The sequence below is a fragment of the Chamaea fasciata genome, unplaced genomic scaffold, assembly GCF_029207755.1.
Source record: "Chamaea fasciata isolate MVZ Bird 193981 ecotype frontalis unplaced genomic scaffold, bChaFas1.0.hap1 SCAF_4, whole genome shotgun sequence".
NCBI lineage: Eukaryota > Metazoa > Chordata > Aves > Passeriformes > Sylviidae > Chamaea > Chamaea fasciata.
In genome coordinates, this window is record NW_027094089.1 from 7,973,594 (window position 1) to 7,986,361 (window position 12,768).

The window sequence follows — 12,768 nt, forward strand, 5'->3', positions numbered from 1 at the left end:
TATCTTCTTAAAAGCCACAGAAGATTCAATCCTTTGCATATAAACTTGCCACCATGCAGGCTGTGTATCCTTATTAATCAGGTTTACACAACAGTTCCACATTCATCCTATTTCCATTAATTTGAGGACCATCCAGCTGTCTCCATTCTCTCCTCACCCCCTAATTTCTTATCACCTTTTTGCATCTAATAGGGAGAGATCAAAAATGAGAGGAGACCATAATGAATGGAGAGTTCTAAAATAGTATAATGAAATTGAGTACTGTAGTGGACAAGTGCCCTACTAAAAGCATATTAGTCCTGGGACACCTATTGCAAAGATTTTATGAATCCCAAGAATTTGTGCTTTTCACAGTCTAAAATAATGTTGGAATTTTTGATCCTAGGATGCTAGCAACACGTCACTAGACAAGCAATCAATACAGTAAATGAAAAATCAAGACAACAGCTTCAAAATAACTTGCTATGATTCCTGCAAAATACCAATGTAAAAAAATAATATTTGCAGGTAATAACATATGTGGATTTATAAGCCAAAATTTATACAATCCTTTCCACCAAAAAGAAAAATCAAAAAACCCACTAACAACAAAACACCACCAAAAAAACCCAACAAAACTGCCCACCAAAATCAATAAATGACCAATTGTTAGAATCTGGTAAACCAAAACAGTTTAACTTTTAATCCCTTCAAAACTTATCCTCTTTGAAATTCACCTCAGCAGTATAGCATTTGAGATGCCATCCCAGTCTACTTCTTCAATACATGGTAAATGTGGAAATAAGAGAACAACCTGTTTTTTATGCCTAGTTTTATATTCTGAAAGGTTTACTGTATTTTTCTTAATCCGTAAGTTGCATATTCATTGCTGTATTTTTGTCTAGCTGTTGTCACTTACATTGTCAAGCAGAAGGGCAAATCAGGGTCAGTTTATATAAACAGCATCAATCTGAAAAATCTTCATCAGTCTTTATTTCAAGGCATTATGCAAAGAAAGCTTGACATTAAGAGAGCCTTAACTGACAGCAAATTAAATCAATCAGCAAATCACAAAGCCATAATAAACTCACTCAAATTGTAGATAACCCTTCCTCTTCCAGGTCTTTAACTACAAGGCCCACCAAAATGCAGTATCTCGGCAGAAATGTCTCCCATCATTCCATTACAAAATTCTTCTACTTACATAGTGTAATATTTAATAGTTTTTTCTTACTCTGTAAGCGATTGATAGGAATAACAAGGAGATCTGTTTTATAATAATGGATTACTAAGCAGTTAAGCAAAAGAAAGACTAAACAGAAGTTTCAGAATTGGAAGAAGTTGGGTTTTTTTTCTAAATATAAGGATAGACAATAGTCTGATTCTGTTTCTGCTACTTAAACATTTGTGTAATAAAGTCTACTGCCTTATTAACTTCTATTGCTTAGGCTCACTTGCTCAGCATTTTTTTTTTTTTAGTTTTTGAAATTAAAAGAACCGGTACAAAAAATGTAAGACTCCAGACAATTCCAATCTTTCATGGTTTTCACTTCATGAATTTAAATTGTAAGCCACATGATTGCCAACAATTAAACATGTATGCTTCTTAATGGATTTGTCTGTGTTACAATGGTACACACTGCACATGCTCTAAAATATAGTCACAAATTTACAGTTGCTATATTTAAAAACTACTCTTTTTCTGAAGATGTTGTGCAAAGACAAAGCCAAGCAGTTCTGAAAGATGGGATTTCTGAAGTAAAAATATCTGCCTAAAAAGGTGCTGTGAGAACTATATTTGATATCTTCTGTGATTACATAATGCTTTATTTTTCAAATACAGGTATTAGGAGTCTGCTCTTATTGACTGAGGCAGCTTTGGATACATATTGAGTTCACCAAGACTCTAGAGTAAATTTTCTCATGAAAGGATAGTGAGTAGCAAACAGGAAAGATGCTTCCTGCTATAAAATGCACCTAGTAACCAGGTGAAAAAAAATCCCAGGATTACAAACAGAAGCAAAACTAAATAAATAAACTTAGTGAATTTCTTGCATGTTAGCACAGATAATTCCTAAGACATCACCGACAAGCAACAGATACAAATATATGAAAAAGTCTAAGTGGACAGATAACTACATGATTGCTTGATAGGGCCAAAAAAAACCCAACTTCCCATTGAAAAAGGTTATTGAAAGGTTAAATGATTATATACTAACTTTGGCATTCAAGATAATCAAGATAATAATCATCTTAGCTGAAAAGTTTTACAAAACTGACAGCGTTTACAAAACGAGCTGGACAAGTGTTAGTAGTGTCACAGGCACAAAGAGAGCTTTCAGTAATTTATTAGTTGGTGATTACAGACACTGATTTTGATATTTATGGTCCATAAGGCCAAGACTTTGCATGACTGGACTGCAAGAGTGCCCAGTTAACTACAACGTCCTCTGAGAAGGTTCTTCATATAATCTGTCCTAATTTAGTAGGATGAAGACAGGTGAGTGAAGAAATAAAGAACTGCAAGGGTGGCTGAAAAAGTGAGGGAAAAAGGGTAATGATAAGGAGTAGAGAAATCAGGAAAGGAGAGAGGGCCTGTACGAGAAAGGGAGGAAAAGAGAGCTAACAGAAATGCTGTGAAGAGGAAAAAAGCTGAGCAATTAAGTGGCGGAAATGAGAAGCAGTGTGAAATCTGAATTATAGAAGGCAAATTTACGACATCACTGGCATTTAGATGTCTCGTTTTTTAAAGTTTTAAACAATATTTTTCCAATATCCATTAATCTTATGTTTTATGGTAATTATGTTGAATTAAGCTGAAATTGCTTCTAAATATTTAGCAGCATGACACAACATATCTGGAGACATGACTCCAGATACCAGTTGAACACTTTCTAGACAGTTAAATTAGAGTTCTCCACTTTACATCTCTTCAATCTGGTTCTTCAGACTTTACTTAGTTGTCAATTATTGCTAAAGTCCTACACCAAATTTATATTTGATATATTGAAGTCTGCAAAAGGTCAGGTTTGCAAGAGGTGTTGCCCCACTCTAATGCTTTTGAAACATTAACTTATTTATGAGTATTTCAACTCAAAATGCTAGTGTAAACTGGCAGCAGAGTAATAAAGAATCACTTCTCTCTTTAAACAGTGTATTTTAGACAGGCTTGTGGTCAGTCCAGAAGTACCACATTTTGACACTAGGTAAGAAATTAGTCCTTTTGGAGAGCAGAAGAAATTAACCCTTTTGGAGGTGGGAGGGCAGTCCAGCCACTATTGATAGCAGCTGCTGAACTCTGCTGCTGAACTCCCGGACAATGAAGACCCAGTTTGACCTGACAAGAAACAGCAATCTGATTCCAGAGGAGGCAGCATTCTGGCCCCTATAGTACAATTGATAGTTCCTTCTCTGAAACAGTGTAAGTAAAAATAAAACACTACAAGAATATGCATCATGCATCTTTAAGACCCTCTAAAAAGCATTTATTTTTTCTGAAGTGTTAAGAGAAAAAAAAATATTTTTTTCTTTTAATAGCCATGTTGATAAAAGAAAAACAGCTTTAAAACAGAAGTATAAGATTTAAAATTCTAGTAATACAGTTTTAAAGCAGCTGCTCCATGATTAATTCTTGTCATTGAGTCCTCTTACCAGAACTGATTTACGTTTGAAAGACAAGCCCTATGCAGAAGATCTGATGACAGAATTATAATGTTACCTTTGAAATCACTTGCTTCCTCAATTTGGTAAGAACTTTTTTATTGACAAGTGAACACAGAAATGAGAAAGTCTTTATTATTTTGAGGAAAATTATCAGTAGAATTATGTGTATCTTTCACCATCTAATCTATCAAGCATAAATCTAAAATTAATAAACAAGTGAAAATAAATACAAATTAGGAAGCTCCTAAAACTACATTTATGTTTGTCCAATTAATTAGAAAAAGTGGACCTACAGCACAATTAGATAATGCATGACTAAATCATGCATGAATGCATAAATGGTAAGAACCTACTTCGTCATAAATTTATAATGACGATATGCTAACACTGAAGTTACATCAGTACTTGACTATATTACTATAAGACAACTATAAGTCTTCATTTTATTACTCCACTTTTCATTTTAAATTACCTCAGAACACCTAAGAACAGCAAGGAAGTACATATAAATCCTGTGTGGACTTCCTAAACCTGCATGAACAGATGGATACATGCTGAAGATAGAGGGAGCAAGATGGGGCAGGTGGAAGGGAGAGGCAGAGGGATAGCAGGGACAGAAAGACTGATTCAGATCAAGCATGATAGAGTGGGATAGAGACACAGGAAGCAGAAGAGAGCGAGACCCAGGCAGAGTAGCAGGCAGAGACTGACTGAAGGAAAGCTCAAGAGTATGTAGGGCAGAGAGAGCAGGCACACAGGGAGTGGGAAAGAAAGAGAACCAGAGAGCAGGGTGCATGTGGTCAGTGTGCACATGGCAGCAAGTGCACAGCCAGGAGGACACACAGACAGGCAGCAGAGCATGACAGCATGTGGCAGAGAGAGACAAAAACAGAGGGAGGCAGAGACAGGCAAGACAAACTGAAAAGTTAACCATCTCAAACCCACATGGAGGAGAGAATCACAAAATCATTATTGTTGGAAAAGACCTCCAAGATCATCAACCCTTGACTGAACACCACCACACAAACAAACCATACCACTAAGTGCCACATCCAGTTGTTCCTTGAACACTTCCAAGGATGGTGACTCCACCATATTCCTGTTAAGTCCATTCCAATGCCTTACCACCTTTTGGATGTTCAACATGAAACTCCCCAGGCACAGTTTGAGCCTATGTCCTCTTGACCTGTTGCTAATTGCTTGGGAGAAGAGACTGAGTACAACCTGACTACAACCTCCTTTCAGGTAGCTGCTAGAGAGGAATAAGGTGTTGTTGGAGATTAGGATTTTCCGGGTTTTTTTCTTTCTCTCAGGAGATTTTCTCCCATTTGTTGCCTAAGAGATGGCAATGGCAATACTTAAGAGCTAAAGGATGTGGCTGGGAGGAGGAGAAGGGGGAAGGGTGCAGTTCGCTGCTATCTCTTGGCTGAGGGGCCTTCTCTTTGGAAATGCAGAGATGCCACGAAATTTTGGCTGGGGGTGAGGGGCTGGGCCTGTGCCTCGCCCTTGCTCTCTCCCCCCCAGGATCTGAGTGAACAGGTGTGGTTTTGGTGCCAGACTGCTGAGGCCAGAGGATTTGCTGCCACTGCAGAGCTTTCGTCCTTCAACTCCATTTCCTTATCAAGGGTGAGCATCCGCTTGCAACAGCAGCGTTGAACTGGGCCTTTCCAACACCCAGCCTCACTGGGAAGGGGACTCCGACCCCTGATCCTTTCCTGGAGGGAGATTCTCCTGGCTGTTGTTGCAGCCGCCTGCAGCAACCCACCTGCAGCTGCACAGCCCCGCAGTTTTCTGCCGCTGCTTGGGGTTTTTGCTACACTTTAACCTGACACCCCGTGCCCACCTGGACTCCTGCGGGTCCTGGCAGGGCTCTGGAGTTTGTTGGCCACCCGGGGTGTGCCCGCCTCTGCTGTTCCAGCCGGCTGCTCCAAGGTTCCTACTGCAGTCCATTTTGGTATCCAGAGGGCACTGTGCTCGGCTGCCACTGGGGGTTTGTAAAGGAAGCCCCTTTCCCATCCCGTCTGCCGGCCCTTCCGCCATTTCCCACAGGAAGGCGGTGGCAGGACTCGCCCCACAGCGCCCCCTGCCGCCGCGGGCAATCATCGCACCCGCCTCGCCCGTCAGGAGCCGCCAGCGCCACAGCTGGCTGTGACCGGAACTGCACCGATAGGGAAAGTGTCTGCGGCCGAGAAGGGGTAACTGGGTTTGTGGTCCTGTTTGCCGTTAATGCCAGAGCTGGTGTTGGTTCCATGCCTTGTTAAACATATACATATATAATAATAAAGAACTGTTATTCCTTTTCCCATATCTTTGCCTGAAAGCCCTGTAATTTCAAAGTTGTAATAATTTGGAGGGAAGGGGATTACATTTTCCATTCCAAGGGAGGTCCCTGCCTTCCTTGGCTGTCACCTGTCCTTTAAACCTGGACAGGTGTCCCCCAAGCCTCCTTTTCCTCAAGCTAAACAACACCGGCTCCTTCAGCCACTCATCACAGGAGTTATGGTCCAGATCCTTCCCTGGTTCTGTTGCCCTTCTCTGGACATAATCCAGCCCCTCAATGTCTGCCCTATAATGGGTGAAGGAAGGGCCCAGAACTGGACACAGCATTTGAAGTGTGGCTTCCACCAGTGCTGAATAGAGGGGGACAATCCCTGCCCTGGTCCTGCTGGCCACACTATTGCTGATTCAGGCCAGGATGCCAGTGGCCTTCTTGGCCAGCTGGGCACAGAGGGCTCATGTGAACTCACTGTCAACCAGCACCCCCGGATACTTTTCAGCTTCCTTTTCTATGCTCAACTAGTATCTGGAGTAATGTCTTCAGATAAGTTGGATCACGCAAATAAATACTCAGAAATCATTTTAGCATAAATCAACTATAATTCCTTTAAAACATAACAGTAACACATGTGTCTGAGTTACCTAAATTTGCTTCAAGAAGTTTCCTTCCTTTCTGTGTCTACTTCTCAAAACAAAAGAAACCTAAAATGATAATATACCAATGCTTAATAACTTCTATAGAAGCATTTAAATCTCATCAGATTTATTTGGGGCTTTATGAGTTGTCTTTAGTAAAAATGCTTGGCATTAGTATCAATTACATATTTGACGTAAAAGTACTCAAGACAATTCAGAATTAGTTTTCTGAATGCCCACTTTCTGTGAGCCAAAAAACTATTTCAGAAGAGAGTGTTAAGATTATTAAGTAACCTTATCCTCATTCTAAACATATAACACAATTGAACTTTGTATTTCATAACGAGCTGATAACCTTTACTGGCTAATTTAAATAGTCATCTGCCAAGCAAGACAATTAGAATTGGCAATACCATGTCATTTTAGTTCCCTTTTGAACCCTATATCCTATATTCATAGGAGGCTTCACATATGGTTCCACTTTTTGTCTCCAGTAGGAACATGAGGGCATGGCCAGAACAGCACACCTTAAATGCTGTGTTCATTGCGTTCCAGGTGCTTGAAAACAATACTATAATTTTCCACTTTCAAACTTAAGTAACAAATAGCACAATTTTGTGACATAACATTCTTCACAGCAATTAAATGCAAAGTGAGACTTTTTCAAAGGTACAGCAATCATATTTTAATCTTAGATATATTACACCTTTTTCATTATTTATCCAACTGAAGTGACATTTTCAAACTACTTCTGCTGCAGTCCTCAAGACTTTAACAAATACCTACAAATTAAGTCACACTTTCACTACTTGCATGGGGCTTTAGAAGATGCTTAGTGCAAGGATATGCTTGTTGAATAACTTAACATTTCAACCTACTACATAACTTTGCAATTTACGAGCTATTTCATAAAACGTAGGCTTTGGAGGAGATACACAGAATGGTGTGTCCAGATATTTCATTTCATTACCTAAAGGTCAAAACTATGTACAATTCTTTGAAAGAAACACACCACTTCCATATAATGAAGAAATGACATGCTCAGACCAGTGGATATATAATTAATTACTGATGTCAGCCACCTACTACAAACTAGATGCATGAATAATAAAAATAGAACAATGTCATCTTCTCTCAGTATTCAAGTGTTCTGATAGCCAGTGCTTCATCCATATCACACTGTCTAATTTAAGATCTTAATTTTTCATGCAATTTTTAACAATATACAATCAAATACCAATAAATTTAGACTTGGGAAAAAAACTCCTGATGTCTAACACTTGCAGATAAGGCCTTTAAATGAGTCATACTTATCATAGACTAACTACAGCAGTTCTAGAGAACATGCAGGCAAACAATTCCACTGGTTTTAAAGAGAAGCATCCATAAAGTGATTACTCACAGTTTACCTCATTCAAGATTACAGGATTGCTCTTAATGTAGTTTTGCATGAAATTTAAATCAATTAGTTGACTCGCAGCTATAAAAAGGAAAATGTCATAAGAAAAATCTCTACAATGTGCTTAGAAACTTATCAAAAAACCACTATGGTAAATAGAGGTAGGGAGAGGAAGAGGGAGAGAAGGGGAAGGAAGAGACGGAAAAGAGAAAAGGAGAAAGGGAAGGAAGAAAGGAACTTCACAGAGATACAAACTGAACCATTGGAGCTGTTTGTGTATGCACGCAGTAACCAAGTGTAACTGAAGCTAAACAAAAAGTAGGTTTACATCACTGCACTACCAGTGCAGCACATACATTACTATGGGTTAGCTATAGCACAAGTAAGTAGTCGGTGGAAATTTGAAATGCAACTTTTTATACTGCTGTTTCTGTTCTTAGAAATAATGACAGAATAGGCTGTCTTGGAAGCGCTTCTGCAATCACTGGAAGGTCAAAAAAGAATGAAAGTTGGAATAAGACAAAAAACCAGAAGCACATATCACCAAATAGACTCCCAAATTAGAAGAGTAGTATTTAAAAGCTGGTGATTTCTATGACAGATTCTTAGAAAAAAAATGCACCTGTGGCACTTTTTGTTCAGCTTTAAAAGTGATCATCACTGTATGGGGAAGCATTTGCAACCTACTCTCTTCCAGAGATACAGCTGTGCTTACTATGGTGCATGGGAATCTCACGGTGTTACATATTACTACTTTATTATGGAAATATGATAATACACATATAATTTTAATATTTTTCATATTGAAAGCCATGCATGCAAAAGGGCAACAGTGAGAAATTTCCAGTTTAGAATCTGCCTTTCTTGAATGTTTGGTTTTGTGACGCTGTTCCTGCAATTATATCCTGTGTCTAGAACTGAAAATCTACAATAAATGAAAAAAGGTTACTACAGAAAAGTATATATATTGTGCAATATTTGCATTTCCTAACATCCTTGCACTTTGACTACCTTTACTCTCTCTGATTCAGATAGAAGGGCACAATGAAAGAAGTATGTATTCTTTCTGCCTTTTATCTCTCATTGGGAAAACAAAATATTCTGCTTTTAACAAAAACGTATTCTGCATAGCTATAAAGACTAAGGCATAGTTTGTATAGAAGAAGACATAATAAACTTAGAAACAATAAGGAGGCATTGCACCAAATCCATTTTCAGTGTTGAAGACATTTAAATTTTCAGTTGATTTCTCTTCTTTTCCCCAGTTTCCTCCTAATAAAATTAGTATTTTGAAATTTATAAGTATTTAAACGTATATAAACAAAATAGCTCCTATTCTAAAATATTCCAAATAGCAGATTCTTTTAAATTATGAGTGCTAAAGATCATTGTTAATTCTAAAACTGAAATATGAAAAAATCTGGTACTGACCAAGTAGCAGCATAAATATCTTCTTTCACCCCCCCCTCCCCCCACCCCTTTTTAATTTCTATTTGTCTTGCTTAATTTAAGCAGAGGAAAGGGGAGTGGGATAAAGTGACATTAATTTTTATATAGAATTTGCCTTTTTCCACGGTCATATCCCTGTCAGTTATTTAACATTATACCGGCAAAATTAAAAGTTCACATCATCTCTGAAATACTACATCCAACAGTATGTATGAAAATTATTTCTCTTTCAACTGTTGACTACAATAGTTTTGAAGCATTTTCTTCTCCACACATTCAGAGCAGTCTAGCTTCTTGTTCTCAGTTGCAAAAAATGAAAACAAGAAACAGGATTATTTTAGACTCTAACCTGAAATGCTGCAGCCTCTGGCCTGCCCTTCAGCCCTTCCTCTGAAAAGGTCTCCAGGTGCAGTTTGGGTAGCTCCAGGGTGAAGTCATTCGTGGCTGTTGCAGAACACGGCAGCAAGGCCTGATCTCTGACCTAAAGGGAAGAAAACAGCATCAATGGTAATTCCCCTTCAGACACATTAACTGGGATGAACTGGGTCCCCTTGAGCCCACTGAGTGGACTTGCATTGATCGCTGGACCTGAAATCCATGAATAAATTTAGGACTAATTGATTTTTTCATTGCAAATAAATCTCTAATTCAGAGTGCTGAGAGAGAATGTTAAGAAGAAAAGGCATCTTCCCCTGGTCTGAAATGAGAAGAAAAGACACTAAGGGCTCTGTAGCCCAGCTAGCATATACATTTCACAGATGTGTCGCCTGTAAAGACCTCGTAAGAAAAGAAAGGGTAATTGTACTTCTAACTGAAATAAACAGGAGCTGTGGAATTAAAAAGTTCATGTGATCACATCAATGAGAAGCTGGCATGTGAGTTCCGCGTACTCTGGTATCAGTCCTCCAGAATAAGGTTCATTTAGAAACAACTCAGTCAAAAGTCAGAATAAAATGAATAATCCACAAATAAAGCAAAACGGGCTAACCTGTAGCTTTCCAATTATTAAGGGGGGAAAGAATGTGAGGAAGAAAGAAATGCTTGCTTTTTGCGGACTGTGTGTAAGACATAAGGCGCTCAGTGGCATTAATGGACTTTAGCGCAGCTCCCGAGGCGCGGGCGGGCCAGCACTTGCACAAAGCGCGGGCCGCCGATGGCCGGGCGGTGTCGGGCGGCCGCGCGCGCTCAGCCCCGGCAGCCCGGGGACCCGAGCGCCGTTGGTGTCGCAGTGCCACCTGCCGGCCGCGCGCCGCAGCACCGCCCGCGCTTTTGTCCTCGGGAACGGCGCGGCCCGGCGGGAAGGCCGGACCGCTCCTGGAAGCGCGGGGCTGCGACGCGTATCGCAACATGTCGTGCGTCTATCTACCAGCAGGGACGGGCCATTGTACGAATTTAACCCGCACCTTCCACGGCCACACCACTTAGGTTCACACACACTATATGACGCCGCCATCCATTTCTCATTCTATTTAATACAAAATTTACAATGTCTGCCTCCAGGAGATCCCAGTAGCCAGATTACGTTCTAATACAGACGGATAGACACACATACAAATATATGTTCGTACAAACAAATAGATTAAATCCACTCATTTGGCATACGCTGCATCTGTTGAGTAGCAATAGTGAGTACTGCTAAAAATAATTTACTGTTTTAATGACCTAATACAGACTCTAATACTAAAACATTTACTGAATATATACTAAAACATATACCGGATATATTCTAAATACATGTAAATCAATACATATACCATTTACTAAGTAGTATTTTAATAAATTTCAGTTTTTGTTAGAGGCTGCCTTCCGCACAAGAATGCACTGAACATGAATTAAAAAATAAATCTATTCACTTTAAATCCCAGATTACTTTTCTGTAACCCCTTACAAAATTAGATTCTTGTTGTAAAATGTTGATTATGAGTGAACAGATTTCAAATAATAGCAGAGCCTTTGAAATCTGCTGTGATTGAAAGAAGTATGTGCAAATCTACTGATACAAAGAAAAAGAGATTTGATTTTATTTGTTCCTCTGTTCTGTGGGAATAGGGAGCCCTACATTTCCCAAGTTGACCTAAAGAATTCCTGTCAATACCTGTGGCTGCCAAACATATGCACTATGATGCAATTTTTATAACAGGAAAGGTCCTCTACACATTTTTTGCACACATAGTGCACTAGGTTCAGGATATACAGTCCTATGGAACAAACATACTCTCTAGAGTGTTCTGTCAGCATGTGCAATTCTGGTCAGATGTTAACCTTGCTGAATATAACAAAATACATTGCTTTAAATACACACACGTGCACACACTTGATTTACATTTTTATAGCTTATATATACACCAACTTTTCAGTGTCTTTGCTGCCAGTATGCACACAGATAAAAGAAAACATTAATGTGGATTAAGGTACTAAGAATTTATCAACATCAAACCACCAGTGTTTTGCCTTCTACCCTTCTGAACCGTAGTCAATAGATCTAAATATTTTACTGCACCCTGGCCAATTCATTGTTTGATGTTTAAAAACTCAAACAGAATCAAAGAAAATTTATTAAATTTCAGCCCCCAAATGAGATACTATTAGCTTTGAAAGTCAAGTTTAACTGCGATATTGATGATTCTCTTTTTTCTGTGACAAAATTCACAAGGGAAATCCCTATGTCAAAGTACAAAAGCAGATTGCTAATACTAAGGGGAAAAAAACAATGTATAAGCAATGTAGGTATAATATATACACAATACAGACAGCAGAAGTCCTTTTAACCCTATTAGTTTCAAACTCTCTATTTCAGTATTGGGGTCCGACACTCACTCAACAATAAAATATAAATCCCATTTTTTAAATGGCTGCATTGTGATAAACAGATGCCAATAATACCACTGAATCAGAAAAGTATGTATTAGCTTCTTAAAGAGTATGATTTTTGATATGAGGATTCGCAATTTAAACAAACAAAAACCAAACATTTTCTTGTGTTTGTAAATACTTAGACTGTAGACAGTAGATCTCATTAACAGTATGCATACTGAGAAACTGAAAATTAAGAAAGATTTTTCCTTTGAAAAATACTCATGAGGGTTCAAGAAAAATTGTAAGAACAAAAGACTGGATGTGTTCTGTACAAATATCACTATATTGTATCACTAGATGTGAAAACATTCTAAGTTGCCTCCCTATTCAAGGACTGGAAAGCTATAATGACCATGCCTGCATACAATCATTGGAGAGGTCAGATCTGTATGGAATCTTAGTAAAGAACTAATTTAATAACTTACGTCTATTGGCTTTTTGATATCCAGAAACAAAACAACAGGATTTGGGAAACTGTATTTATTTCCTCATTCTCTAATGCAGTAAAA

General features: G+C 38.6%; 1 protein-coding gene across 1 annotated transcript in view; it reads right to left on the reverse strand.

The window, feature by feature from the left end:
- Nucleotides 1-12,768, reverse strand: part of CCDC171 (coiled-coil domain containing 171) — a 153,178-nt gene that overhangs the window by 31,064 nt on the left and 109,346 nt on the right. The window contains exon 22 of the mRNA XM_066180817.1: nt 9,753-9,884. Within this exon, the coding sequence (XP_066036914.1) occupies nt 9,753-9,884 (132 nt within the window). The remainder of the gene's footprint in view (nt 1-9,752; nt 9,885-12,768) is intronic.